A 27,688-nucleotide genomic window follows, 5' to 3' on the forward strand; every position below is an offset into this window, starting at 1 on the left:
ATTTGGCATGACATTTCAAAATGTCTCACTTTCAACATTTGATATGTTATCTATATTCTATTGTGAATAAAATATAAGTTTATGAGATTTGTAAATTATTGCATTCCTTTTTTATTCAAAATTTGTGCAGTGTCCCAACTTTTTTGGAATTGGGTTTGTAACTGTTTTCTATTTGAATATATTATAAAATGTAATTTATTCCTGTGATCAAAGCTGTATTTTCAGCATCATTACTCCAGTCTTCAGTGTCACGTGATCCTTCAGAAATCATTCTAATATGCTGATTTACTGCTCAAGAAATATTTATTATTATCAATATCAATGTTTCCATTCAAAGTTGTGAATTTAACTTTAAGCTAAATTAAAATATTCTGCCTAAAATTAAATATTGCATAAAATATTTGAGAATAAAGCCCATGTGTTCAAGAGAACAAATCGTCTCTTCCTGAGAAATTGGCACAAAATATCTGTAATAAAAATTAAATGCTGCAATCGGGAGATCCAATGTAGCTATTTTTTCCTCCATCATAAATGACTTAGTGTTACATCCTACATTTTTATGTGTTATCCTAAAATGTGCACAATAATAGGTGGATGGAAGCATAGCTGTTGTTGAAAACAGTTGTGCTACTTAATATTTTTGTGGAAACTGTGAATATTCTTCAGTTCAAAACAACAGCATTTATTTGAAATAGAAATGTTTTTTAACAATATAAAACTCTTTACTGTCACTTAATTAATTTAATGCATCCTTGCTGAATAAATGATTTGCGGCTCAATCAAAAGCAATCACTTAAATCAAAACATATTTCACGTAGTTTTTATACAATGTTATTGCTCCTAATATTATTCATCTCATACTGATCTTCTAGCCTATTAGAATATTCTCCATAACATATGCAGAAGGCAGTGTTTATCATTTTAATACTGTTATGTTGCTAAAAAAAAGCATGTCTGTACATGCTGAGCTTTGCTTTTAATAGTTATTGTTTTATTATTGGGTCTATTTTCATGTCCTTATTCAAAATGTGTAAATATATTGGTTAGAATATGAATCTGTCTTACAAACATTTTCTTTTAATTTAGCTTATCATAGTTCAGATCCTCTCTGATCATAATGACCAAGTTCTGCTTTGTTGCTGCCATGTCCGAGTTTACATCACAACTTCATTCGTTAGTAACCGACAAACACTCAAAATACTTTACTAACAATTTTTATTGAATTACAAGCCAATTATATTTCTGAAATCCACTTTCACCAAAATTAATCAGAAGAAAAACATTGCTGTTGAAAAAGATTGAACACTGGAGCAAAGAATTAAACCACTGGCAGCAAATAATAATAATAATAAATCTGATCCAAACCTTCCACCCAGGACATGTGTAACCACTATTCCATAAAAGCATTTGAAAAGAAGAGAAAATCCGAAACTGAAAGTCAAGTTTGATCCGTCAAATACAAATCAAACCATTGAAGACACCAGAATTGATGGGGCAGCAATGATGGCATTTACACACCTTTAACCTCAAGCCCACTGCAGGACTTCTGTTGGATTGAGCATTTATTCAGTCTGTGGAGAAACTAACAACTAACGATCAACAAATAAAGACTTTAATTACAGATGAACTCAGGCTTTCCCATAAACGAACTAAAATGAGATTCCGCCCCCCAAAATAAAACTCCTTTAAAAAAATTAGTAAATTTCTCAAAGTCAAAATGGGAAATTTTAGTTTGAAGCTCTGATGTGCATTCGCTCTTCACTTACAGTGAGTGGGACTTCATTTTGACAAAATGGCTTTGCATTTTCAAAAACAAGTCTTTCTACTTGTGTTTGAAAGATAGCTAAACACATCAGTTCATGAGAACTTCGTGACTAAAGGCTGAAACAATCATTCTATCCTTCCAAATAATAATTACAGTAATTAACACACACATTCAATAACCGACAGATGACCACAAAGTTTCTCTCACAGGAGCGCATCTTTTATCAGTTATAGGGGCTTGTGCTGTCATTTAGTATAAATACAAAAAAAAAAAAAAAAAACAATAAAGCAGAAATTTTTTTGAAAGACTGGGTGTTTTTTCCAAATGATACTGAGCAAGCTTGTATCAAAAATGTACACGCACTGAAAGACAATTTGGCCGTCAAGCATCAATCGCTTCCCAGAGAATTCCCTGATGCACGTCCACTCCCGATAAACTTCAGGTCGCCCGCGGCGACCAGAACGGATCGCCGAGGCAAAGCAAATGTCAGGGGCCGGAGGTTCTGATGTCAGGAAGTAGTTCTGGGTCCCTGATTGTTCAGGCAGATTTTACTCAATGAGCTTCTTGGCCTTGAAGAAACGGCGCAGGTAGAAGACCTGCCATGTGGCCAGACCGATCAGACAGCACATAGAGAAGATGCTGAAGTACAGCACGCGTGTGTTGGTGGACTCTGCAAAACATGACAGGACGTCAGAAACAATTCATACACAAAATACTGCATTTATATCTATATTTACGACATTTTGGCCCCGTTTACACCTGGTATTAAGATGCATTTTGGTTGATCGGTGTAAACGGGGTCTAAAATGTTTTGAGCTCGTCCATTTTCAACCAGAGGTAGTCGAAAACGCATTTGACTGGATTGCTTTCGTAGTGTAGACGCTCATGTGGTCGAATGTGTTTGAACTTTGAAGCGCGCTAGCGAGGCGGTATTTAAACTTTGTTAGCTGAAAACCGAAGTTTAGTTTGAAGAAGAAAAATGTAAAGCAGAATGTTCTCTCGCCATTCCTGATTTCTAACACACACTCACTTCATTCGTTCGGCTTTTATAGCAGAAACGAAAGCTAAAGCTCTCTGTCTGTTTTTCCATCTTATGTAAATTGCCCAAGCTTATTTTGTCCAAAAAACCCACACATTTAGCCACCCATAGACCCTCCCCTTGAAGAAATCAGGACAGAAGTGGTTGAAAATGGACTAAACCAACTAAACTAAAGTTGGTTTAGTCCACATCAACTAAAACGCATCTTAATACTAGGTGTAAACAGGGCCCTTTATCCAATCTTGCTTAGAGGTGATACTAAACTTCAGTGGGTTGGTTCTTACCATTAGTATCTCTCATCTCCTCCTCTCTCTTCTTCATGTAGGCGAAGTCATTGACAATAGACTCAGAAAGATCCTCCAGCCGACGGAGCTCCACCTCCAGGGGCTTCAGTTTCTCTACCTTGGCAATCTGAACAAAGCGGCACAATCAGAATGACTTCAAACCAACAGCTACAAATCTGCCATTAAAAGTAGGTGCAGATAATCCTCAAATGCAATGTAAATTATCGCTTAAAAGTTTGTGGTCAGCATGATTTTTTTAAAATAATTTTATTAAGCAAGGATGCATTAAATTAATCAAGTGACAGTAAAGACTTTTATAATGTTACAAAACATTTCTATTTCAAATAAATGCTTTTCTTTTGAACTTTATATTTACTATTGAATACTGAAAAATGTTCAGTTTCCACAAAAATATTAAGTAGCACAACTGTTTTCAACAATAGCTATGCTTCCATCCACCTATTATTATGCACATTTTGGGATTTCACATTAAATACAGGATGTAAGGCCAAGCTACGCATAATTCCCTTTCAGAATAATTTATTGTGTTTCGCCTGCGCACTCTGAGATGCAAGTCATTTATAATGGAGGAAAAAAGAGCTACGGTGGCCTCCCTGATTGCAGCAACTTCCATTTTTATTACAGATATTTTGTGCCAGTTTTCTCTTGCACACATGGGATTTATTCTCAAATGTTATGCAATATTCCATTTTGCAACTTTGAATGGAAACAAAGCAATTGATTATGATAAGAAACGTTTCTTAAGCAGCAAATCATCATATTAGAATGATTTCTGAAGGATCATGTGACACTGAAGACTGGAGTAATGATGATGAAAATTCAGCTTTGATCACAGGAATAAATGCACAAATGAAGCACCCTTGGTGAGCAAAAGAGACTTCATCCAAAAAACATTTGAAAAATCTTACCAACCCCAAACTTTTGAATGGAAGCGTAGTCTAGAATTTTAAACGACAAATGATATAAATAGGCAAATAAAAGTTAAGCATTAGAAAACAATGCAAACAAACCTCTTCATAATTTTTGGCCTCAACACCGTGCTTCATGTCCAAGTTAATCTGTTGGTCAGGAACTCTTCCAGTTCCTAAAATTAAGAGAAATTAAACAGTCAAGAATTCAAACAGCATATCAATGCTAACTCAGAATCAGATTATCATCAATCTACCATCATAGTATCACCATATGTCAGCCAAGGACCTATATTTTCATCAAAAGCTACAGTTTGAGAAGTTTGTAGACGTGTGAATCACTCACCCATAGGTGACTTGCTCTCGAAGCACACCTCAAACATGTCATAGTCCTCTGTGGTGAAGGCAAACTTGCCTTTGGTTGCATCTTCTTTCACATAGAGGATGTGTCCAGAGGAGTCTGTGATCTAACAGGGTTACAACATTTGATATTTAGTAAAATCCAAACAGAAAAATATATAAAACATCTATACATGTATTATAAGTAAGGTCAAAAGGCATTATAAAGGCCAGAAACGTAACCAATGTTACGTAACGTGTTATCATAATTAAATTACTATTGAATTCAGCACTGATCAATAATGTTTAGTTTAATCTTTTTACACTGGCATGTATATTATAAGCTACAATGCTTGTGCTGGTGAGTATGGAAATAAGACTGACGTGTTATAACTAGAGTGAATGAGATCCGAGGGAAAACACACAAACTTGATCCGCATTTCTTCTTTACACACCTTATAATGCTAAATGTCATTTACAAAAGTCATCTGATTTATTTAACCAGCTTAATGTTATTAAAAACGAAGTTAATTAAACCGTCCAACCAGGAAGCGCCATGTAGCACTAACATAAGGCATTGAGTTTAAACTCACAGAACCGCTAAAATCATCACAAATTAACTAAAAACCCCATTCAAACGTAATGTAATAGTTGATTATAACTGTAACGATTGTTTGTGTGAATATTTAAATCGTTAATCCTGTAGATGTGTTAAATGTGACGTCACCTTCAGGTTGGTTTTAGTGTTCGGCTGCTCGCTGATCTCGTATTCTCCGGTCACGAGCACGTCTTTATGGATCTCCTCCCGCAGACACTTTCTGCTGCGCACCGGTAAGTAAAATGAGATCGACACGACCGACTGAACCACAAACAACAGTGAGATCGAGAGCGAAAGCACACGGAACCGCGCCATGACGAGCTGATCGCTCCACTACTGCAGGCCCGGGTCGAGCTGCTCACTGCGCCTGCGCTCTCGTTCCGCGCATGCGCACTGCCTCTGCGATTCTCTCAGTGTATCTAGAGCGCCCGCTCGTGGAGATCAATGGACGTCTCTAGAACACACTTACAAAAATGTTTGTTCTTTTACTTTGTGCATTCTGAAGCAAGCTCTGAAATTGGCACTTGAAAAATGCTCGTATGTGAAAATGAAGCAAATTCAGTTTTGGGGAACAAAATAATGTTCATGAAGGCCTTTTTATGTATGTTTTTAAAGGATTAGTTCACTTTCAAATCATCGTGTCATCCAAGATGTTCATGTTCCAGGATTTTTCTACTTATAGTGGGCGTCAATGGACTCCAAACGGTTGAAGGTCAAAATTACAGTTTCATTACAGCTTCAAAGAGCTCTACGTGATCCCAGACAAGGAATAAGGGTCTTATCTAGAGAAACAATCTGTCATTTTCTAAAAAAAAAAATAATAATAAAATTATATACGTTTTAACCATAAATTCTCTATTAGAATTCCGGCAGTGTAGACACTGCTAAGTGTATTACTGCCCTCCACAGATCAAAGTTTGAACTAATTGTTATATACTTGCACTAGCATATTGTATATGACAATTTAGTTCAAACTTTGACCTGTGGAGGGCAGTAATACACTTAGCATTGTCTACACTGCTGGAATTCTAATAGAGAAAAAGAAGAGAGCTAGTTCAAGATCAGCATTTATGGTTAAAATGTATAAAATTGTAAAAAACTTTATCTTCACACACACACACACAGAAGTGTTGTAATTAGTAGTAGTTTGTTTATTTGATTGTTTGATGTTTTTGATTGGTTTGAAATAATTTGTGATTGATGTTTTTCAAAAAAAAAAAAACTTTGTTTTTTTTCTAATGCATATATTGCTTGTTTTCTTTAATACACATATATAGAAAACCTTGGTGTTTTAGTGTAGTTAAATCAGTAAATTTTAAAAAATTTAAATAAATATTTTTAAAATAAAAACAATCAAAATAAAACACTAAAAATATTTTATTTGTTTACCTGCATGTTATGTGACCATTAAACGAAATCAGAGAACCATGAACTTAATTTTATTTATTATTGTTGTTATTATTATTGACTTCTTATTGACCTAACTTATTACCTTAAAATCTAAGGGCTTACTTCAAGTAAATATATTAGGTCAAAGAGGTTCAGCTGACAAAAAAGTTGGGGAATCCCTGCATCACATGAATATATATATAAAAATGACATGAATTTGCACATTTTAATGTCTGAAAGACAAAAGCCTTCCAAAGACAGTAATACATGGTTAAATGACTCACTGAGTGATAATTAAAAATAATAATTAATGTGTTCGTCAGGAGTTAATTACATATGCAGTGTTGCAATGTTGAGTAAACACTTCTTAAAAGTGAAATGATTTCTGTAAATCCAGTGATCAACTGCTGTGTTTTGCTTAGTTTTTAGTGATAGTCACATGACTAGTGGCTGGTCTATATGTGCAATTCTACAATCCTGGAAGACCTTCTGAACGGATATAAGCAGCAGGGGCGTTTCCTCCGAGGAGGCAAGGGGGGCAGTGCCTCCTCAAAAAAACTGGATGAGAAAATAATCGATATTACAAAATTAAAACAAAATTTAAAAGTGTAAAAGTCACTCGTTTTTCTAAAGTGCAGCGTCCAACAGCGACACCCGCAGGTAAAGCGCAGAGTCCACGTCTCTTGTGCCTCCCTTGATCACATTGAAATAAAGCAGAACCCCTAAGCGTACCGTAGGTTTGATGGGGGGTAATTGAGAATGAATGGGGGAAAGTCATCTAAGAGGAGGCGGTGCCACCATCGCGCTATGATTGGGTATGTTCAGTTATGGTTGGACATGACTGGTTCGTGCGATAACTAATAATAAACTAATGTTAGTTATAAAATGTGTAAAAACACTAGCTTGATGAAATTTATACTTGGTTTTAATAAACAGAACATTACATAGTGTAAAAATACAAAATAGAATTGTATTTGGTCTCTGTTTTTATGTAATGTGTATTTAACAGGGACATAAATTTACATTTGATATATATAAAAAAAATCAGGACTTTGCCTCCTCATTTAAACACCTCCGCACACCATTGATAAGCAGTAGGCTTTTAAAGAAAGTAAATTGAATAAATATTTTAAAAAAAACAAAGTAGTAGGAAGAATCAATGAATTCTGAATTACATAATACTGTCATTGTGATAATAACATGTAATCATCAATAAAAGTAACTGTAGTTATATAATCTAATTACAAGTACTTAATTTTTGGAATCTGATTACATAATCCAGATTACATGTAATCTGTTACCACCCAGCACTGGTTATGATATCTTGACCCTTGTACATTATTAACAGCTACCTTTTTTATTTGTTGATGTAATATGTAAAATCCATAATTGTTCAGATGTAATTTTTTTCTCCATTAATGAATTCAGTTGATGTATATGAATAAATTGACAACACACTGTGTATGGTTAGAAAAATGCCCTCATTAAGGTATAAATACCCCTGAAATCAGTTTATGAGAAAGTAATTCAGTTGAATCTAAAATTTCCCTTAAAATTTGCAATATTGAATTTTTTCATATTTTGTTGCACTTTATTTTTGATCTCCTTGTGTGAGGTTTTGCCATTGACAATATTGGTGACCTGCTCAGGTAACTTCAACACTGTATAAAAGAATTGCTGGTTTAACTTTAAAAAAATAAGTTCCCTGGTTGCCTTAAAATTTTCAGTTCATTGAAATTAAACATTTGAGTTGTGACAACAAGCTTGGACCCCCTTGTGGCCCCCCTAAATATGGAGTGTGAACATTTTTTTTTTTTTTGCGATTGTTGTTTTTTACATCCGTTATTATTAGACAGTGGCAACGGGGAACAGAAATGTAACTATGGGTACCGAAACCCGGTATTAAATTGGCCCCGGGGCTAATTATGAAAGACCGGTGTATCGATAAGCTCTGACGTTAACGGTTCTGCTATCGGTACTGGAGAAATTATGAAGAAAATACACGTTCATTTATTATTGCTATATAGACATTATCTTGCAAATTATCTCGCCAGAGTCGCCAGCTGAGTCTGTATGCAATATTATTAGGACATTTGTCTATGATGCATTTTTGCTTTCGCAGTCCAGAAGAGAGGAGCTACAGCGCGCGCAGCCGCTCACGTGAAAGCCTGTTTAATGGTGAGGTGGAGGAGAGAACTAAACAACTAAACGTCTGATTACACTTTAGGCCTGTGATATAAGCTGATTTTATTTTTGATTTCGATTTTGGCTTCCAATGATCAGACAGAAGCATGTCGGAAGCAAAAAAAAATGTGGGTGGGTCCTCCCTCCAAATTTTTTTTTTATGCTATATATATATATATATATATATATATATATATATATATATATATATATATATATATATAAATTTTGATTTCCTTGGTGTACATATATGCATTTTAAGACGTTTTAAGGCCAACAAATTGGATAACAATAGCTTTAAAACCATGTCAACAAATACATACATGCACAGTTTTGAGGCAGCTTTAATCGCATGTGTGGTAATTTCATGACTTCATTTACAACAGAATAACGACGGTGCATGCCCGTAGTTTTTTTTAGCGCTTTAGTTAAGCTATAATTAAAGTAATATGCAGCGCGCGCCGGCGCATTTGTTCGAGCAATTCTTGAGTTCACGCTTCGAGCACAGTAGGCTATAGCCTAACGGCTGATTGGAGCTTTACTGACATAGCCTGACAACATCTCATCTGACCGCAGTTCACTGTTGTTCAACGGAAGCTCCCCCGTAGTCACCTGTAGCCTACCTTTTCCGCGCTCGTTTGACTTGCGCCTGGCGCTGAGGTCAGAATGCACGTCTGAAAAGTGTCCCGTTTGTTGTGGTCGTAAAGAGACAGTTCTATATAAACACAGCGTTTTACTTGGCGATGTTTTAAAAAATATTTTTATTTTTGGTATTTTTTATGCTCTATTGGTGGTTTGTGGAGTAGCATCACCTGGTTAGACAAATACTGAATTAGAGACGGTGAAAGTGAGTGGGTCCAATATCATTGGTCTTAAAAGGGGGTGGGTCTTGTCCCACCCACATACAATGGTTCCGACGCCCATGTATTTTACGTTTGGTTACTTAGATTTATTTTATAGGCTAGGCCTGTATTACTGAACACATGAACAAATGCAGCACGTTATTTCATTTGTATCTTTGTTTTATTGTATTTGTCAGTTTGTTTTACTTTGTTTCTTTGTTCATGTTCTTACTGTATCTTAAATAAAGGACCAAAAATGCTGGACACTAATATAAAGCAAAGTTAATTCAGCTCTTTTTATATATTATATTATATTATATTATATTATATTATATTATATTATATTATATTATATTATATTATATTATATATAAACAAAAAGTACCAATAAAAAAAACGTTAAAGTACCGGATCGATAAGCAGTATCGGTAAGAGTAGTAATACCATTAAAACCTTAACGATACCCAGTGCAGAAAATGATATGACAACAATAAGGTCTAAATGTAACTGACCCCTCTAACAGTACAACTGGCCCCAACTTGGCCCCCCCAGTTGAAATGGTCTAGAACCGCCACTGATTTAAACATCAGTCAAATCTGCATTCAGCATTTATGTAATGTGTATTTAACCAGGAACATTGTGTGACAGGGACATAAATTTACATTTGACATATATATAAAAAACTGAGGACTTTGCCTCCTCATTTTAAAACACCACCGCACACCACTGATAAGCAGTAGGCTTTTAAAGAAAGTAAATTGAATAAAGATAAAAGTAGTAGGAAGAATCAATGAATTCTGAATAATTTACTGCCATTGTGATAATAACATGTAATCATGTAATCAATAAAAAAGTAACTTCAACACCGTAAAAAAAGAACTGTTGGTTTAACTTAAAAAAAATAAGTTACCTGGTTGCCTTAAAATTTTGAGTTCATTGAAATTAAAAAATTGAGTTAATACAACGAAGGCGAAGGTTTAATCAACAGAAACTCAAAATATTATGTTATCTGAACCACGTTGAAAAATGTTGTGATAACACAAATCATGAAAATATTTTTTTACAGTGAAGGAGATTTGAACATCAGTCAAATCTGCATTCATTAGGAGAATTACTTTTATACTGAAAATCAGCGAAGCCAAGCCTTTGTGGACCTTAGATCTTTCACAAGTGTGATGTCATGCAATTCCATACAGACAGCTGCTCATTTTTATTACTGTATGCTCTCTGGGTGAAGGGTTGTCTTGTCTGACATCTTCTAACTATCAATACCTAGTAGTGGAGACACTATAGCAGCTGTACACATTTATGAATGTGTCTATATCTAAACAACCAGCCGATCTGCTCACGCCTTACTTTGGTAATTATCCACCAGATGATGTAGAAAATGGCGGCGATCCAACTGTGTGTCTTTATCAGTGAGAGAGCAGTGCATTATGGTCTATCTTTAGCCTGGATTCTCTCTGCCTTTTTTTCCCTTTTCTCCTGCTTTTTTCTCCAGCATACGTTGGCTGTCTGTTTCCTCCCCTGGGCTGCAGCATCGACGCAGGTCGGCGTCACCGTGTTCTAATTTTACTGCTGTTGATGCTGATGGTGAAGGCAGCGCACCTGCTATTTCTGTCTCTGCCTCTCTCTGGGGTCTGCCAATTGTATTAATAGACAGGGAATTATTACATACTACGTGATTTTACGTCAGGGCCATAATCTCACTGAGTGGCTGTGTCTGCTGCTGGAGATACAAAGTGTTTTGTAGTTTTGAGGCTTACTAATGTTTTACATTCTATTTAGTCTTTTGCAATTGCCTCTTTTTTTATATATTGTGCATTTAAAAGTATCACTTCAATAGCCACTAACCTAATGGAGAGATAAATCAGGGGAAGAAGCATACGTAGAAAAGGAAATAGATCCTCACGTTCTTAAGGATCAGCAGTCACTTATTATGTGTGCAACCGCGATAAGCCTGAAAGGGGAAGGAAGTGACCTAAACGTAATGGCGTGATTGCATCACAGTCTCTTACGCACATGAACAACATTGTTTCCGCTGAAATTTCTTTAGGCTGCAGTACAATATAAAATGATGCAAACTAATCTGGCCTTTGGTTATAGGTTAAAATGGATATTGACACATTTAGGATTTATTCAATGAGTTGATTTGATGTTTATCAGTTCTACTTGCGTCTGAACCAGAGCAGAACACAAAAACACGGTTTAAACATTAATAGGAAATGATCTCGATTCCCATTCACCGTTAAGGTGTGGTTTGAAGGGTGTAACTCAATATTAGGCCAAAGTATGACTATGAAAAGATTGTGATATTTAATAGTCTGACAGAGATCAGGACAATATTTTAATGTTTTTGGAAGAAATCTCATGTTAATCAAGGCTGTATTTACATGATCCAAAATAAAGTAAACTCAATAATATTGGTTTTCTATTTCAATTTTAAAATGTAACTTATTCCTGTGATGGAAAAAATTAATTTTGAAAATAGTTGTGCTGCTTTTTTTTGTGGAAACTGATGCTTTTTGTCATGAACAAAGTTCAAAATAACAGCATTTATTTGAACTATAGAACATTATAAAGGTCTTTACTGTCATCAACTAATCAGGAAAAAAAAAAAAAAAATATATATATATAAAATCTTACTGACCCCAAAAGAGTGTGAAACATTGTCAATAAATCGTGTCTGTGATAAAGTATCACACAGTGAGCTCACATCCACACAAGCAAATAATTTTTGTACATTTAATATTTATTTTTTCTAGTTTTGCAAACAATTCGCAAGTTCACATTTCAGTACAAAAATAAAAATCCCATAAATTAAAAGAGACTACGTTTTCACAGAAAACTTCATACTTGGACATTAGACCATTTAATGCAATGGTTGGGCAGCACACATTTGAGTAAATAAAATTCACACATTCATAAATCAACCGTAAAGTCAAAACATATTAGTTCTCTATTGCTCAGAACACACTAATACAACAATTGAAATATAGCACCAGTAAACTCCAAAAAAAAAAAAAAAAAAAAAATCTAGATTATTAGTTTAACTTAACATTAACCAGATCATTAATGCAAAATCAGTTAATCCATGCTTATTTTGCTACATTTGGCAGGCATATATGGTTCAGATAAATATAGGAAGCAATCGTGATTGCTTGATAGAGTCAGTTCCATAGCCCTGCAATGTCTTTTTATATCAAGTTGTGTGACAGAAATATAAATTCTAAAAGTCAATAGTGAATTCAAAGAGTGAGGAGGGTTGGGGAATTCAAGGAGTCGGACGACTGGTCGTTGCTGCTGCTGCCCCTCCGCGGCACGGGCCCACAGCTGGGGAAGGTGTCGTTTTCTGGATAGGTGAACATAAAGGAAGACGTATAGGTGGTGCAAGCCGGAGTGCAGGTGACGACGGGCGTGCAAAGAGGCTCCAGGTCGGTGTTAGCGGGCGTGTAGAGCGGCTCCCAGTCTTGAGTGTACAGAGAGCTAGACAGGTCCACGTCTGGGACAGAGCGAGCCGTTTCCAGCTCAGCTTTGGCCAGGAGCTCCAGAGACTCCTCCAGTGAGGGCTCCAGGTCTGAGATCCTCACCGTGGAGCTGAAGCTGTCGGTGGAGGGCGTGCTGGAAAACAGCGAGCTGCTGGAAGAGGTTGTAATCGATGCGCTTGGTGTGGAGACCACTGAGGTAGTGACGCTGTGGATCTCAGGAACCGAATTGGAGGCGATAGGTGAGACGGATGGCTCTGGGAAGCTGGAGGCCATGTCAGTGGGGATCTTGCAGATGGGTTTGTGTGCAGCGAGGATGAACTCCAATCTCTCCTTCTCTTTGAGCAGGTTGGCGATGTCGTTTTGAAGAGCGGATTTCTCATCCTCAAGTTGGTCAGTTTCCTGTTAGAACCAAAAACAAAGACCGTCAGACACTATACTAGACATTTGCTAAATGAAGCACGTCCACAAAGATATGCGAAATACTTACAGCTTGCAGCGTGTCAGTGAGTTCTCGTCTGCGGTTGCGGCATTTTGCAGCAGCCATCTTGTTGCGTTCTCTGCGGACTCTTTTCTTCTCTTCCTCCTCTGGAGAAAGCTGTGGAAGCAATAATACAGATATTTTACTTTTTTGAACACATTGCAAACTTAGACAAGATGTAGGTGCACACTGGCTGATCAATCCTTAAAAACAAAGTCAATGCACTATATTTACCTGCTCAGATCGGGATCTCTTGTTGGACTTTGTTCCAGTGACCCTCATTTTGGGGTAAGGGTTTGGGTTGTAAGATCGAGCTCCACCGTTGGAGGGCGCCACAGATGAAATCATGGGCTGAACCATCCACTGCAGGTCCGGGCAAGAAGAGATCGCCGTGACGGTTGGCACGAAAGAGGCACTTGAGACACTCAGATCGGTCAACTCCTGAAATGTAAACAAGAAATCATTTAATAAATGTTATATAGGACTGATTTTAAAATATTATGTAACTCATTTATTAGTTAGCCTATGTTTTAACAGTTTTTATTATAATAATAGGCTTGTAATATAATTTTGAACACGAGCTACAATAAATAAACAACAAATAATCATCCTTTAAGGTTGAATAATTATACATTAGTGAATTAAATAGCGATAACTGTCTAATATAGCTTACCGGAGTCTGGTTGAGCGGGTAATACGCGACGCTCTCGCCGCTCGGCGACGCCGTGCTGCACCGGGAAGACGCGTCACAGTCGGCGTTAAGGCTGGTAAACATCATCCTGTCAAAAGTGGAGAAGCTAGAGCTATCCAGCGCTAATATGTCCAGAAAGTTAAAAAGCCTCGGTCTGTTAGTTCCCTGTTCGTATCTCTGTCGGTATCCAAAGTTTGACTGTCGCTCTCCAGTGCTCGCGAGGTTTATATGCAAGTCTGCGACTGACGTCAGAGAGGGCGTTGCCATGGGCTTCCAGTGATTGCCTAGAAACATAAGCAAAACACGTCTCCGTGAACGCATTAAATGATCGATACTGAATTAATGCAAACGTATAATCTTAATACATAACGAAATGTTTGCAAAAACGTTCGTAGATTATCATTTTTGAGTGAAAACGGAGTGGAATAGGTGACGTTCCATAGCAGGGTATCCCACGACGTCATTTACCTTATATGGAAAACATCCTGAAGAGGCGGAGTGCTGATGGGAAACACTCTGTGCAGTGTTAGATACAGCATTATGTAAAGATACTTCGAGAAAGCTTCAGTGTTTTTCAAAACAAAATAAACTTTTTTTTTTTGTTTACAAATATATTAAATTATATTATCAGTTCTAATGTTACTGTATTATTAGGTCTATAATGTATATCCTAAATACAATTGGTTTAGTGACATAAAAACTATTTGAAATACACTTTCAGATATACGCTCACTTGGCATTTAATGTTGTTAGATTTCATACTTTCTGCGAAACACACAGAAGACATTCATTGCCTCAGGTTGTGTTCGTACCTTTGAGTAATGTAAGGCGTGTCGAATGAAGGGAGGAGTAACAGATATCCAGTGTGAACTGGCTTCGCACGTTTAATGAGGGATTCCTTTGTAATAATGCTGAGTTCGCCTCCTAGCTTTGCGTATTGCGTCAACAATAAATAATCAGATGATGTAAGATTTCAAACAGTCTAAATGTAGGCCTATACATTTTTAAAAAAACGTGAATATATACATTACGTTATATTATTATTATTATTATTAAAATAAATATTAATATATAGGCCTACTATATTGTATTAAAATTAAAGTCCAAGCTAATGATTGCCTATAAATTGCGTATATTTAGTCTTGTTTTATTAATGTTCTGCCATGGGCTACGGGTAAACATGACTGAAGGTAATTTGTTATTGATTAACAAATGAAAACAGCTCTATCAGCGTTCCCATGTGATGTCATATTCTCTGCTCTACTTCTGTGTTCGTGTTTTGTTTGATCTTCCGCGTTGTCTTGGCGACGCCCCTCCCACTGACGTCACTGCAACCCGAGCCTCTGCAAATGCGCTCTTTCAACAACGAAAGTCTTCTATCAGTATTTAGTGTAAATAAACATAATGCTTTGATTATGTACACTTTAGGTGTAGCGAGAGATTACAGTTTGGAAATGTGGTTGTTTTTAAAGCAAGAAGTGTTACGAAACGACATTTTTTATCTTCACATATGTTCATATAACTATGCCTTTTAATAATGTTGACTGTTTATTTCGCCATTGCTAGCCTTGTGTGCAAGTTCATGAGTAAATATCTATTTTTGTAATTATTAATTAGGCGTATTTAGTGTAAAAAGTCATGCTAACAGATTTTTTGTGATTTTTTTAACATATTTAATAAAAGAAAATATGCTGGAAAAAAAACTCTTTAATGTCCTTGAATAATATTCAAAAGATGATGTAAAAAGTCATGCTAACAGATTTTTTTGTGATTTTTTTAAACATATTTAATAAAAGAAAATATGCTGAACAAAAAAAAACTCTTTAATGTCCTTGAATAATATTCTAAAGATGATGATGTCATTATGAGTTTGGACAGAGGACAGGCCGATCATGGGATACTCAAGAAGAAAAATAATAATAATAGGCTATAGTTATTTTATTAAAATAAAAATGTATAAATAAAATGTTGGTGATAGGCCCATATGACCCTATTCCGTTCATGAGACTCACAGATCAGAAACCAGGGGCGGATCTGCCGGGAAACACTTGGACTGTGGACAGAAGGGAGGCCCCGCTCACGCGCCCTCATGTGAAAGCAGGATTACCTCATCTAAGCTATGAATAGAGATTTTCACACAGGTTATGGAGAAGAACAACGGCATTTTCTTCCAGTTCAAGTGATATATGAAGCATAGAAAGCCTTTGATTCTGATAAACAGGTTTAGACAGAATAATAGCTGTCTGCAGACAGTTGTGAAATAGCCAACTTTCATGAAAAAAACTAAAAACACATACTAAGATATTTTGGGTACTTGGCGAAGATGTCGTCATAAGAATGTCATTGAATTAAGCGTGATATGATAAAAATAGGCTGTGCCGCAGTAGCGCTGCAGCTAGAGGCTCCACACCGGATATTCCAAATATGGTCAAGACACGCTGCTCTCTGATTGGCTGCTCACATTAGCGACAGGGTTGTTGCTGGAGCGCTCTGAGTGGGAGATCCATCATTCTAATTGACAAGGGATACGAAAAATCACAGTTTTTAATAGAAAAGGGCGCGGTTGAAGTATTTTAATTGTTATATTCTTTTTTTGGTCATTTTGCATACTCGGTTTATACATTAATGATGTGTCTATTTCTCATAATTATATTCCTGGTGAGACAATCACGCACCCGCAGATGAACCAAGATGTAAATCTCTATAATGTGCATAAATCATAATCTCACAGAGGAATGCGAAAGATAGGCTGCAAACAAAGCACGTAAAATGACGTACTTGTTCATTCATGTGAACGCTGCAGCGTTATAACTTAACAAAACAACCTAACTTTACGCATTACGCACTTTATTTGAACGCATAAAATTTTGAATTAAAATGAGCATCATTTTGTGCCAGGGATATTTGCGAAATGCCGTATATATATATTTGGCTCGTGCTTATCTGTCTCCCCTCCGGATCAGTGGTACAGTCTCACAGATTTCATTCATAAAAATCTGCCTCACTATAAAGAGAAGCAGCGCTGATGGCTGGTGCCTCCTAGCGTAGTAACCTCAATCTAGATTTAAAAAAAAAAAACCCTGCAGAATAGCATTTGTTGACATTAGTCACATATTGATCTGGTTCCCAGCATCTCCTGGAGCGATCTAGCAGAAGTGATGCCTAAAAACGCGAGTGTTTCTCAGGTGTCTGCAGAACAGCTGCTGCACACATCAGCTGCTGAGATGAAGGATACGCAGGTACAATCAATTGCATGTTTACCTAGAATGCAACCTAAATAGACTATGTAATTAATGATGTGTGCTTATGTGGTGATCTAATATTTCTTGAAGATTTTTTGATGGAAGTTGTATTAAAATGTAGTTTTTGTGTTATGAACAATACATGATGAACACATTTTCATGCTTATTCTCAGAAGACAGGTATTCTGAAGGATGCTGATGCTCCCTTTGTTCCAACGGTCACTGCTGTAGCTTCAGCTCCAGATCTCAAGTGGATGGTCCTGTCGACTGACATCTCTTCAGTGTCGCCCTGCAGACACGAGAAAACACAGAGCTCATCTCACTCCACAGATGTCAAACCAGCAAGAAAGACCTTCAATGGCCGGAGAAAGGGGGTGAAAGATCAGGTAAATACATATATATATTATTTTTTAGCTGTTACCTCTAAGCTTAGAATTTATATTTGTTTAAATGCAACAGGGCTTTCTGGAGAATTCCACATTCAGCTGGCTGTAGACAACACTTCAACATGTATTTACGTCTGATATATATTGGCAAGGACAGTGACCTTCCCTGTTTAAATTTTTTTAAAATAAAGGTTCTTTATTGGCATCTATAATTTCATGAAGAACCTTTAACATCCATGGAACCACAAAAGATTCTTTATAGTGGAAAAAGGTTCTTCAGATTACTAGAATGTTCTATACACTAAGGAAAATTGTTCACTTAAAGGATTAGTTCATTTTAGAATTAAAATTTCCTGATAATTTACTCACCCCCATGTCATCCAAAATGTTTATGTCTTTCTTTCTTCATTTGAAAAGAAATTAAGGTTTTTGAAGAAAACATTCCAGGATTTTCCTCCATATAGTGGACTATAACGATTACCAACAGGTTGAAGGTCCAAATGTCAGTTTCAGTGCAGCTTCAAAGAGCTCTACACGATACCAGACGAGGAATAAGGGTCTTACCTAGCGAAATGATCAGTCATTTTCTAAAAAAAAAAAAAAATTTATATACTTTTTAACCACAAATGCTCATCTTGCACATCCTTATTCCTCGTCTGGGATCGTGTAGAGCCCTTTGGAACGGCACTGAAACTGACATTTGGACCTTCAACCCACTGAACCCCACTGAAGTCCACTATATGGAGAAAAATCCTAGAATGTTTTAGTCAAAAAACCTTAATTTCTTTTTTGACTGAAGAAAGAAAGACATAAACATCTTGGATGGCATAGGGGTGAATATATTATCAGGAAATTTTAATTCCGAAGTGGACTAATACTTCAAAGGTTCCTAAAATTGAATCGATGTGAAAACCTCCTCTTGAAACCTTTATTTTTAGTACATTTTAAAGTAATTTTGTGTATAATAGCTGTCGCTCAATTATGTATATATCAAACACAGATATATGCAGCATTTGCCATTAAATAAACATACAATCACTAATTTACAATATGCATGTAGCAGTGATATATATGCATGTGTTTCTTCATTTCAGCTTTCTCCAGAGGAAGAGGAGAGGAAGAGGATTAGAAGAGAAAGGAATAAACTTGCAGCCGCCAAGTGTCGAAATCGTCGGCGAGAACTAACCAACAGCCTCCAAGCTGTAAGTTTACAAATAAATCACCATAATCTGCAATCTCCTTCATCCAACTCTGAGCATTACATGACCATAATCTGCATATGTCCAGGAAACCGACAGTCTCGAGGAGGACAAAGCAGCTCTGCAGTCTGAGATCGCCAGTCTGTTAAAGGAGAAAGAACGACTCGAGCTTATCCTTTCTGCTCACAAACCCCACTGTAAACTCACGGAGGAGACGGCAGCGGAGACCGAGGAACATACCCAAGCCCAGGACGAGCAGACTCAAGCTCCCACCGCCTCCCCAGAACAGGTGCCCACCTCACCTCAGCAGGTCGACCCCACCAGCACTGCGATCTTTGGGGACTCTGACGTCCTTCTGTGTTCCAGTGCCGAACTGGGTGCCGCTGAGGTGGAACCGTACATCGATATGAGGGATGTGTCCATGGAAGACATTAGCGACGTGATAGACAGCGGCGATGACATGGATCTGTTAGTGCCAGATATCGACCTCACTAGCTCTCTGGGCCTGAGTGAATGGGAAACCCTGTACATGTCAATGGGGGGCGGGTTAGAACCTCTCAGCTCGCCTACATGCAGCCCCACCTGTAGCAGCACCAACGCCGTGCCCGTCTTCAGCTTCAGCAATGCAGATGTGGAGAAGCATGACACCGGCAAAGAGGCCAAACCTAATGCAGCCAAAGAAATCTTGAAGACTTTATGAAGGTTCTGGCACATCGCTCTTAAAAATAAAGGTTTTAGTTCCCCAAAGAACCATTTTTTCTTAGTGTAGAACATTTTAAATTATTTCCACTACATAGAACTGTGAAGGTTCCGTGGATGATAAAGGTTCTTAATGGAACCATAAATGCCAATAAAGAACCTTTATTTTTAAGAGTGAAATATTCTGAGGAAGAAGGGTGTGAAATATATCTGTCCATGAACCGAAAACCCCTCAGAAAAATGCTTTCATAAATGAGTCTGACATGTTCAACATTTACAAAAAATATAGTGAATGCTGTGCAGTAGATGTAATGTGATCTTTACATCCAGTGAAGTCACTATAGTCACTGTTTGTTTCTTCCAGATGTTGACATTGTTGAATATGCTGTTCATCCTGTGAAAGACATGCTATCATGCACTTTTGTACCAGTAGGTACGTGTAACTGTATCAGTTGATGTGGTGATGTACAGTGCAGTCCGTTACACCGTGTCTAAGTGTGTGACTAACTGTTTTTTGGTATTGTCAAAAAAATGTAATCCTGACCATGGTGGCAAAATATATATGTATATATCATTATGCATTTATTTATTTTTTGTTCTTTCTGATTCCTTTTCAGTGGTCTGGCATGTTTCTAATAAACAAAGAATGAATATTACAATTAAAAAGCGTGTGGGTGTATTTTTTTATTTTATTTTTTATCAGAGTGAGGCTTATTTTCTCTTCTGGGTTAAAAAGGCAGAACTGAAACCCTCTCATTCAAGCGCATTCTTTCATTTGCATGCAATGTCTGCGAGGAAATTCGTTTAGTTTCGGAAAACATTCACCCAAGTTTATTATCTGCACATCATCATTATCATCAAGTTTCGCGATCCATCTATTTTTAATGTTTCTGTACAACGAGATTCACCCACAACGATTTGTCGATACTGAGGTTGTAGGTTGTTGTCATGGTCGGTCGGAACGTTCTCTCTACGCCTGGGACGCAACGTAGAGCGTCTGACGTCACTGCGTATTTGCACGCCACGCAGTTTTTTTTTCTCTCTCGGGTTCACTTCCGTGTCCATATTTGGTAATAAAAACGACCTGTTGTTCTGTCTCTATGGAAACAGTGGAGTCCTGTTTCACCAATGAATGTTTTCCCGGAAGATCTAGCAGAGAGAGGAGTGGAGAGGAGCTCTCGGTAGGTTACGGGAACTGTTTTGTTTCGCAAACGTTTTGCAGGAGTTTGTTTTGGTATCCAGCGTACATTTTAAACATCTAATGCGTTCATATATAACGCGAAACCGTATGTTTGAATAAAATTGCCACTGCTCCGTTGAAAAGTTTTAATAATATCCATGAAGGATAAATGAAAACGCTTCTATTTTGCATTCAGTTCTGCAGTTTAATAGACTAGTATTTACAAAAAAACTACAAAAAGTTTAACTGAAAAATTCACTTGGTCTGTGTTTGACTGACAAACTTACATCATACAATTTAAAAAGTTCAGAATCCTTCAGTATATATACTGAAGGATATATATGTATATACACTGCCCTTCAAAAGTTTGGAAACACCCCTGGCAAAGTGTGGTTTTGGATGATATCAGCATAAATCCTTGTCATTTTTTGGTGCAAATACATTACAGTCACTTGACATTATCATGAAGACCACCAATAAATAATATTACATAATAATGGCAATATATACAGTACAGTCCAAAAGTTTGGAACTACTAAGATTTTTAATGTTTTTAAAAGAAGTTTGGTCTGCTCACCAAGGCTACATTTATTTAATTAAAAATACAGTAAAAAACAGTAATATTGTGAAATATTATTACAATTTAAAATAACTGTGTACTATTTAAATATATTTGACAATGTAATTTATTCCTGTGATGCAAAGCTGAATTTTCAGCATCGTTACTCCAGTCTTCAGTGTCACATGATCCTTCAGAAATCATTCTAATATGCTGATTTGCTGCTCAATAAACATTTATGATTATTTTCAATGTTGAAAACAGTTGTGTAGCCTACTTTTTTTTTCAGGATACCTTGATGAATAGAAAGTTCAAAAGAACAGCATTTATCTGAAATACAAAGCTTCTGTAGCATTATACACTACCGTTCAAAAGTTTGGGGTCAGTAAGAATTTTTATTTTTATTTATTTGAAAAGAAATTAAAGAAATTAATACTTTTATTCAGCAAGGATGCATTAAATCAATCAAAAGTGGCAGTAAAGACATTTATAATGTTACAAAAGATTAGATTTCAGATAAACACTGTTCTTTTGAACTTTCTATTCATCAAATAATCCTGAAAAAAAATATTGTACACAAATATTTTGTACAATTGTACACATTAAATGTTTCTTGAGCAGCAGATCAGCATATTAGAATGATTTCTGAAGGATCATGTGACACTGAAGACTGGAGTAATGATGCTGAAAATTCAGCTTTGCATCACAGGAATAAATTACTTTGTGAAATATATTCAAATAGAAAACAGTTATTTTAAATTGTAATAATATTTCACAATATTACTGTTTTTACTGTATTTTTAATTAAATAAATGTAGCCTTGGTGAGCAGACGAAACGTCTTTTAAAAACATTAAAAATCTTAGTGGTTCCAAACTTTTGGACTGTACTGTACATGTCAGTACAAGTCAGACATGCCCCTTTGCCAGCTGTGATGCCTGGTTACTGGTTTAAACTTGGCCCAGGTTTGTAAGATTTTTGGGTCAGCACACCTTAATAGATTCCACTGAAACTGTTGATCATTTGTTTTGGGAATGTCCCTTTACTTTGTCTTTCTGGAATAATATTGATGCTCTGATTGTCCAAAATGTTTTTTGTAACTTTTCTTTATCATATAGACACATTCTTTTTGGGTTTTATGTTAAAGACAATAATCTACTTAATGCAAGTTTTTGTATAAACCTTCTTTTATTTATTGGAAAGTTTTATATCCATAAGTGTAAATACATGAAAAGTAAACCCCACTTTAACTTTTTTTAAAACAACAATTGAAGATGTATTTAAATACAATTTCAACTTCTATTAACAAGAAAGCAATGAAAACATCCAGAATTTGTGCCATGTTTAATATTCTTCCTTAATATATGTTTATTTATTTACCCTCTTTTTTCCCTTATTTTTCTCTTCTCTAATTTCTGAAATATTGTTTATTTTTTGCATGTACCAACGTGTTCTGTTTGTGAATATTGCAATAAAAAAACACCTTAATAGCTTCAACAGTTGATAGCCAATTAAGTTTAGAATACAATGAACCAATCAGAACCCAGTTTAGGTCAGATAGCTGCTAATGGTGCATATTTTGATGAATCGAAAATTTTTGTTTTTTTCTATGTATAAATTGTGTATATAATGAAGTATGTATATATATATGCTGTCAAATCAATTAATCATAAATGTTTGTAACTAATATGTGTGTATTGATTACATAGGCTATTAAATACATACATAAACAATTCTCACTATTAACTACGACATTTGCCCTAATAAACTCCTAATTTACTACTTATTAATAGCTAGTAAGGCAGTTGTTAAGTTTAGGTATTGGGTAGGAATAAGGAATGTAGAATATGGTCATGCAGAATAAGGCATTAATACATGCTTTATAAGTATTAATAAACAGCCAATATCCTAATATGCAGCCAAATAAACAACTAGTTATTAGTGAGAATTGGACCCTAAACTAAAGTGTTACCATATATATATATACACAGACACACAACTTTTATGTTATGTTGGCTTAATCACAATTAATCGATATATATGTGTGTTTGTGTGTATCATTTTAAAATAATCATTAAATCATTGGATATTAATAGTCTATTCAATAATTGCTCATATTATATCATGCCTCGGTGTTCAGACGAATCATCTCAACACTCAGACAGACTGCAATATGAGCAGGTGAAACTCTCTTTCCCCACACAAACAGCTCAATACAGAGAGACGCTCTTACATACGGTGACTGCTGGCAGTGTACAATTACAGAGTGTTCTTGGCACAAACACAATATAAACATTTCATGTAGGCCAATCTGTTCAAATGTAAAAGGATAAAAAGGGAAATAAATATGAGTGACAGACAGACAGACAGACAGATGATGGTGTATGATTAGTCTTTTCAGGTTCAGCTCAGGATTAGTCAACGTGTGCGACCGACCGCTAATGATTCAAATGGCCGAAATAAAATGATGGCTTGCTGGACTTCTTCTTTTTTGGCATGATTCAGTTTTTTAGCAAATACTGAAGTTTATAGCCCGCCAGATGTCTGGTGTGTCGGATGTTCACAACAGCTTGAATTAGACTTTAGTTTCTTCCCCTGTTTGACTTACAAATGTTTAGATATTAGTGGAGTTCATATTTAAATCCTGATGTCAACTTGTATTGATGCAATACATACAATATACAAGGCTTTTGGTTGATTCTTTGTTGATTCTTTAATAGAGAAACCAAAAGCATCATGCACAAAGCAACTTTTGCAGGAATGCAAAGGCATTATAAATCCACTGTATTTTGCCTTAGGAAATCTTTTGCAAAAAATGTAGGAGCTTGAAAGCACCGTGCAGGGCTCCTCCATTACTGAAACTGCTGCATTATCTCCTGTTTAAGTGTGTGAATAGTGAATAAATGTGCATCGGCCATAATTGAATTTTATGTTTGTGTCTTTCCGATTATATCATATTTCCAGAGTCGGAAATGGGCTTGTGTTCGGAACAATGTCTGGTTGCTGCTCAGTCTTTATCATTGTCTTGAGTTTATTAATATGATCATGAAATGCAGAAGTGTTGTACTCAGCATTGCTCATCAGGATCTGAATGTGAACATTCAGCCATTGAAGGAGGAATTGAACTCTGATCACGTCTGGTCACGTTTCATGCCATTTTTTACCCTTTTGGGTTGATATTTTTGCACTTTTTCCTGTAATTTCTGCACTTTTTGTGAGATCTTCAAAAAGAGACACATATTGAAGTTCTTATGCATTAAATTTAACTTGAGAATGAAAATTGAATCTTGATGACTCTTCTGATGATACAATAATAGCTGCCAGATAATAAATGTGGAAGAGGAAGTTTGTCTGTGTGTGAGAGGTGAGGCATAGAGGTGATTGTGTCTGCGGTTTGTCTGTGTATTTCAGTGCATGCCAGTGCAAAATATCCAGGAACTGGTTGGATGGATGGATTTAATCATATATAATTTTAAGCCATACTCATAGATTCAAACGAGATGCTCATTAAAGGCCTGTGGATGTGATATCTTATTTTATTATTTGAGATGAAATCAGTTACGTAGAACAGTGGTTATGTTATATGGTTTATTTGACCAGAGAGTGCCATGATTGACCACTACAAAAATACTAAGAGAGTATGTTTTACACATTTTTAGATTTTTTACCAAAATGTCTTACTTTTCTGAACACCCCACAACATTAATGACATATTTAACTTCCAGAAAAACATATTTTCCCATCTCAGGCATCAAATCCCTATTATTATTGGTCATTATTTTAAGTTATGGGCACTATGGGAACTCTCTGAATATTATTATAAAATGTATTTGTGATAAAATCAACATTTTCCTATTAATCAGATGTCCCTCACACTGATTCAGTAATTGCAAATATAAAAGTTACATAAAATCTCACACTTTTGCTATACTAAAGCTTGAAATGGGCACTTTTTGTGAAAAGCAACCTCATCATTTTTGGCTTAACTTCAGAATTTGAACTAAAATCAGTATTGTTATGATTGCTCTGAACATTTCAGACAGAATTCAACTAACTTTAAATGACTTTTTCATAAACTTAACAAAAAATAAATAAAATAATAATAATAATAATAATAAAAATGTAGGTGTGACGGGGTTGTGATTTTTTTGCCCAAATTGTTCACTGCTCTAAATCTAGTGAATAAATGGAGAGCACATGGCATGCATGATATTAAGAAATCATTAATAATTTTCACAAGTAATAGTTTTCTATCTTTAATTGATGTAACGGGGTTGAGTCGTTAAGCTTGACAAACACAATTTAACAACATAATTTAGTTATAATTATTAAAGAAGGTGGTAAAGTGCTCTATGATGTCACTTCCTATTAATGATGTCACATAAGTATCAGTTCATTATGGTTTGTGAAACAGGGTTGAGGGGTTACTGTGGTATGGAACTAAATAATGTGATTTAAATGAATAATCATGAATTTACTTAGAAAAAAAAACATTACCAGCAAAAAAGCACAGATGGATATTTATGGGAATGGCAAAGTGAATGGATTTTTTTCTCATTTTATTATTCATATTGCAAGTACACTTTCATAGAAGGCCTTGAGGGACATGACAAAATAAGTGGAGTCAACTGAAAAAAAAAATAATAATAATTTCTAATATGAAGATAAAATGATTGTCATGTTTTTAAACATTATTAAAGGAGACATTTCAGTTCATACAAAAAGCTTTTAAAAATATATTTTGGTGATCCAATAGATAAAATACACTGAAAAAGGTTAGAAGAACTCAAATCGTTTGGTCAGGTCTGTCAGGTGCTTCAATCTTTTAGGGCCTCCCATTTTATGGAATTAGTTTTAATGAATATATTTTGTTTTAATTCAGTTTTAATTAAATTTTAACAAACATACTTTCTCATTAGAACATAAACATATTTTATATTACTAGAAAAAAATGAAATAACCATTAAACATGAATGTATTATGCAAAAATTTAAGACATTTACCCTTGTATAACCTATCTGGCATAAAGGGTTCTTTAAAATTGAGTTCTAGAACCCTATTGAACCTTTTTTTCTAAGTGTAGCAACATTCAGTCTGGTTTTAATTGCAAAATATTGTCTGCAGTAATATCACTGCAAGCACTGTAACTTAAGGAAAGGGAGCAAGAAAGTCAGTTATAAACTCATATACTGCTATGCTGATATTGCATCTGACCTGTAGCTGTTTTTGAGAAATGAAAATTGTTAAACAGCAGGAGAATGAGTGTCTTTAAAGAGTTGGACATTTAAGCCACACATAATGACATGGAGTTGTCATTGCATTAGATAACAAAGTATCAAAGAAAGTGCCTGTGTCTGTTTTTCTCATAACAAACTTTACTTTTCAGAGCCATTTTTGCCCTTTTTTTAAACTTTTAACTGGCGTAACATCAAAGTGATTTTGTATGTATGTGAATTCAGTTTCCCTCAAATTCAAACAGGTGTTATAATAGCAGAGAAACCGCAGGAGCAGCTCACACCTGCGTTTCACAACCACAAACTGTCAACAGTGTTTTATCTTCATTCTGATCACGATATTTGTTATTTTATCAACTTTTGAGAGGTTTTCTGCTTAGAAACGTGTACTGATGTTTCTGTAAAATAAATGCCATTAGTTTGATATTTTGTTATGTAAGACAAAGACTTTCTGACTGTATTCTATACTGTATTAGACAGTAATGGCACATTCACACCAAGAACGATAACTATAAAGAACACTGCTTCGGAGCTTTGCGAATCGAATCAGTGACTCGGATCTCCTATCAAATGGCTAAACTGCTGAAATCACGTGACTTTGGCGCTCCGAGTGACTGATTCGATTCGTAAAGCTCCGAAGCGGTGTTTGGAAATCGGCCCATCACTAGATATTGTTGAAAAGTCATTATTTAGTTTTGTTGGCACACAAAAAGTATTCTGGTCGCTTTATAATATTAATATTGAACCACTGTAGTCACATGAACTGATTTAAATATGTTTTTATGGATCTTGAGAGAGGAAGTGTCATTGCTGTGAATGCAGGCCTCACAGAGCCATCGGATTTCATCAAAAATATCTTAATTTGTGTTCTGAAGATGAATGAAGGTCTTACGGATGTGGAACGGCATGAGGGTGAGTAATAAATGACATTATTTTAATTTTTGGGTGAACTAACCTTTAATTTGTTGTCTGCCGCTTTAAATGCTTGAGCTCTTTACAGCAGGATGGATTCTGATTGGCTGTCAATGTTTTCAATCGTACATCAGCTGGAAAAAATCATCCTGAAAGTGATTCCAACGATATCGTTCCTCGGTGACATTATTGTTATAGTTGTGGTGTGAACTCTTTTATTCTTTTATATTTTAGAACTATATCTTTATCGTT

The 27,688-nt window shown here is 35.7% G+C and overlaps 3 protein-coding genes and 1 long non-coding RNA gene across 7 annotated transcripts in view; 1 reads left to right on the plus strand and 3 right to left on the minus strand.

Annotated features, from left to right (window-relative positions):
• Nucleotides 1-1,198: 1,198 nt before the first annotated feature.
• tmed10 (transmembrane p24 trafficking protein 10) lies at nucleotides 1,199-5,355 on the minus strand. Its single transcript, XM_048207710.1, has 5 exons — nucleotides 5,084-5,355; nucleotides 4,364-4,484; nucleotides 4,120-4,193; nucleotides 3,089-3,215; nucleotides 1,199-2,435 (listed from the first exon to the last, which is right to left on the minus strand). The coding sequence occupies exons 1-5, from the start codon at nucleotides 5,267-5,269 to the stop codon at nucleotides 2,314-2,316; spliced, it is 630 nt and encodes a 209-aa protein (XP_048063667.1). The 5' UTR covers nucleotides 5,270-5,355; the 3' UTR covers nucleotides 1,199-2,313.
• On the plus strand, nucleotides 3,139-20,251 carry si:ch211-153j24.3 (protein c-Fos). Of its 4 annotated transcripts, none has more exons than XM_048207707.1 (5): nucleotides 3,139-3,276; nucleotides 17,157-17,265; nucleotides 17,442-17,654; nucleotides 18,749-18,856; nucleotides 18,942-20,251. In XM_048207707.1, the coding sequence occupies exons 2-5, from the start codon at nucleotides 17,185-17,187 to the stop codon at nucleotides 19,551-19,553; spliced, it is 1,014 nt and encodes a 337-aa protein (XP_048063664.1). In that variant the 5' UTR covers nucleotides 3,139-3,276; nucleotides 17,157-17,184; the 3' UTR covers nucleotides 19,554-20,251. The 4 variants fall into 4 exon arrangements, with proteins under 4 accessions (XP_048063664.1, XP_048063666.1, XP_048063663.1 ...); XM_048207709.1 differs by having other exon boundaries at nucleotides 17,445-17,654; XM_048207706.1 differs by lacking the exon at nucleotides 3,139-3,276 and having other exon boundaries at nucleotides 16,430-17,265.
• fosab (v-fos FBJ murine osteosarcoma viral oncogene homolog Ab) lies at nucleotides 12,101-14,305 on the minus strand. The gene is made up of 4 exons (XM_048207705.1): nucleotides 14,009-14,305; nucleotides 13,570-13,776; nucleotides 13,345-13,452; nucleotides 12,101-13,256 (listed from the first exon to the last, which is right to left on the minus strand). Exons 1-4 carry the CDS (start codon nucleotides 14,291-14,293, stop codon nucleotides 12,618-12,620), a joined length of 1,239 nt encoding a protein of 412 aa, XP_048063662.1. The 5' UTR covers nucleotides 14,294-14,305; the 3' UTR covers nucleotides 12,101-12,617.
• Nucleotides 17,430-27,688, minus strand: part of LOC125278497 — a 37,549-nt gene continuing 27,290 nt past the window's right edge. Inside the window, exon 7 of the long non-coding RNA XR_007187154.1 lies at nucleotides 17,430-17,557. This is a non-coding gene — a long non-coding RNA (uncharacterized LOC125278497). The remainder of the gene's footprint in view (nucleotides 17,558-27,688) is intronic.

The sequence above is a fragment of the Megalobrama amblycephala genome, linkage group LG11 (genome assembly GCF_018812025.1).
Source record: "Megalobrama amblycephala isolate DHTTF-2021 linkage group LG11, ASM1881202v1, whole genome shotgun sequence".
Lineage (NCBI taxonomy): Eukaryota > Metazoa > Chordata > Actinopteri > Cypriniformes > Xenocyprididae > Megalobrama > Megalobrama amblycephala.

Coding starts and splice junctions, on each gene's coding strand:
- tmed10 (XM_048207710.1), bottom strand. CDS start 5,269: ATGGCGCGGTTCCGTGTGCTTTCGCTCTCGATCTCACTGTTGTTTGTG. Junction 4,485..5,083: donor ACACTAAAACCAACCTGAAG/GTGACGTCACAT, acceptor TAACCCTGTTAG/ATCACAGACTCCTCTGGACA. Junction 4,194..4,363: donor CGAGAGCAAGTCACCTATGG/GTGAGTGATTCA, acceptor TCTTAATTTTAG/GAACTGGAAGAGTTCCTGAC.
- fosab (XM_048207705.1), bottom strand. CDS start 14,293: ATGGCAACGCCCTCTCTGACGTCAGTCGCAGACTTGCATATAAACCTC. Junction 13,777..14,008: donor ACCCGCTCAACCAGACTCCG/GTAAGCTATATT, acceptor TTTACATTTCAG/GAGTTGACCGATCTGAGTGT. Junction 13,453..13,569: donor AGAGATCCCGATCTGAGCAG/GTAAATATAGTG, acceptor TTGCTTCCACAG/CTTTCTCCAGAGGAGGAAGA.
- si:ch211-153j24.3 (XM_048207707.1), top strand. CDS start 17,185: ATGCCTAAAAACGCGAGTGTTTCTCAGGTGTCTGCAGAACAGCTGCTG. Junction 17,266..17,441: donor CTGAGATGAAGGATACGCAG/GTACAATCAATT, acceptor GCTTATTCTCAG/AAGACAGGTATTCTGAAGGA. Junction 18,857..18,941: donor TAACCAACAGCCTCCAAGCT/GTAAGTTTACAA, acceptor GCATATGTCCAG/GAAACCGACAGTCTCGAGGA.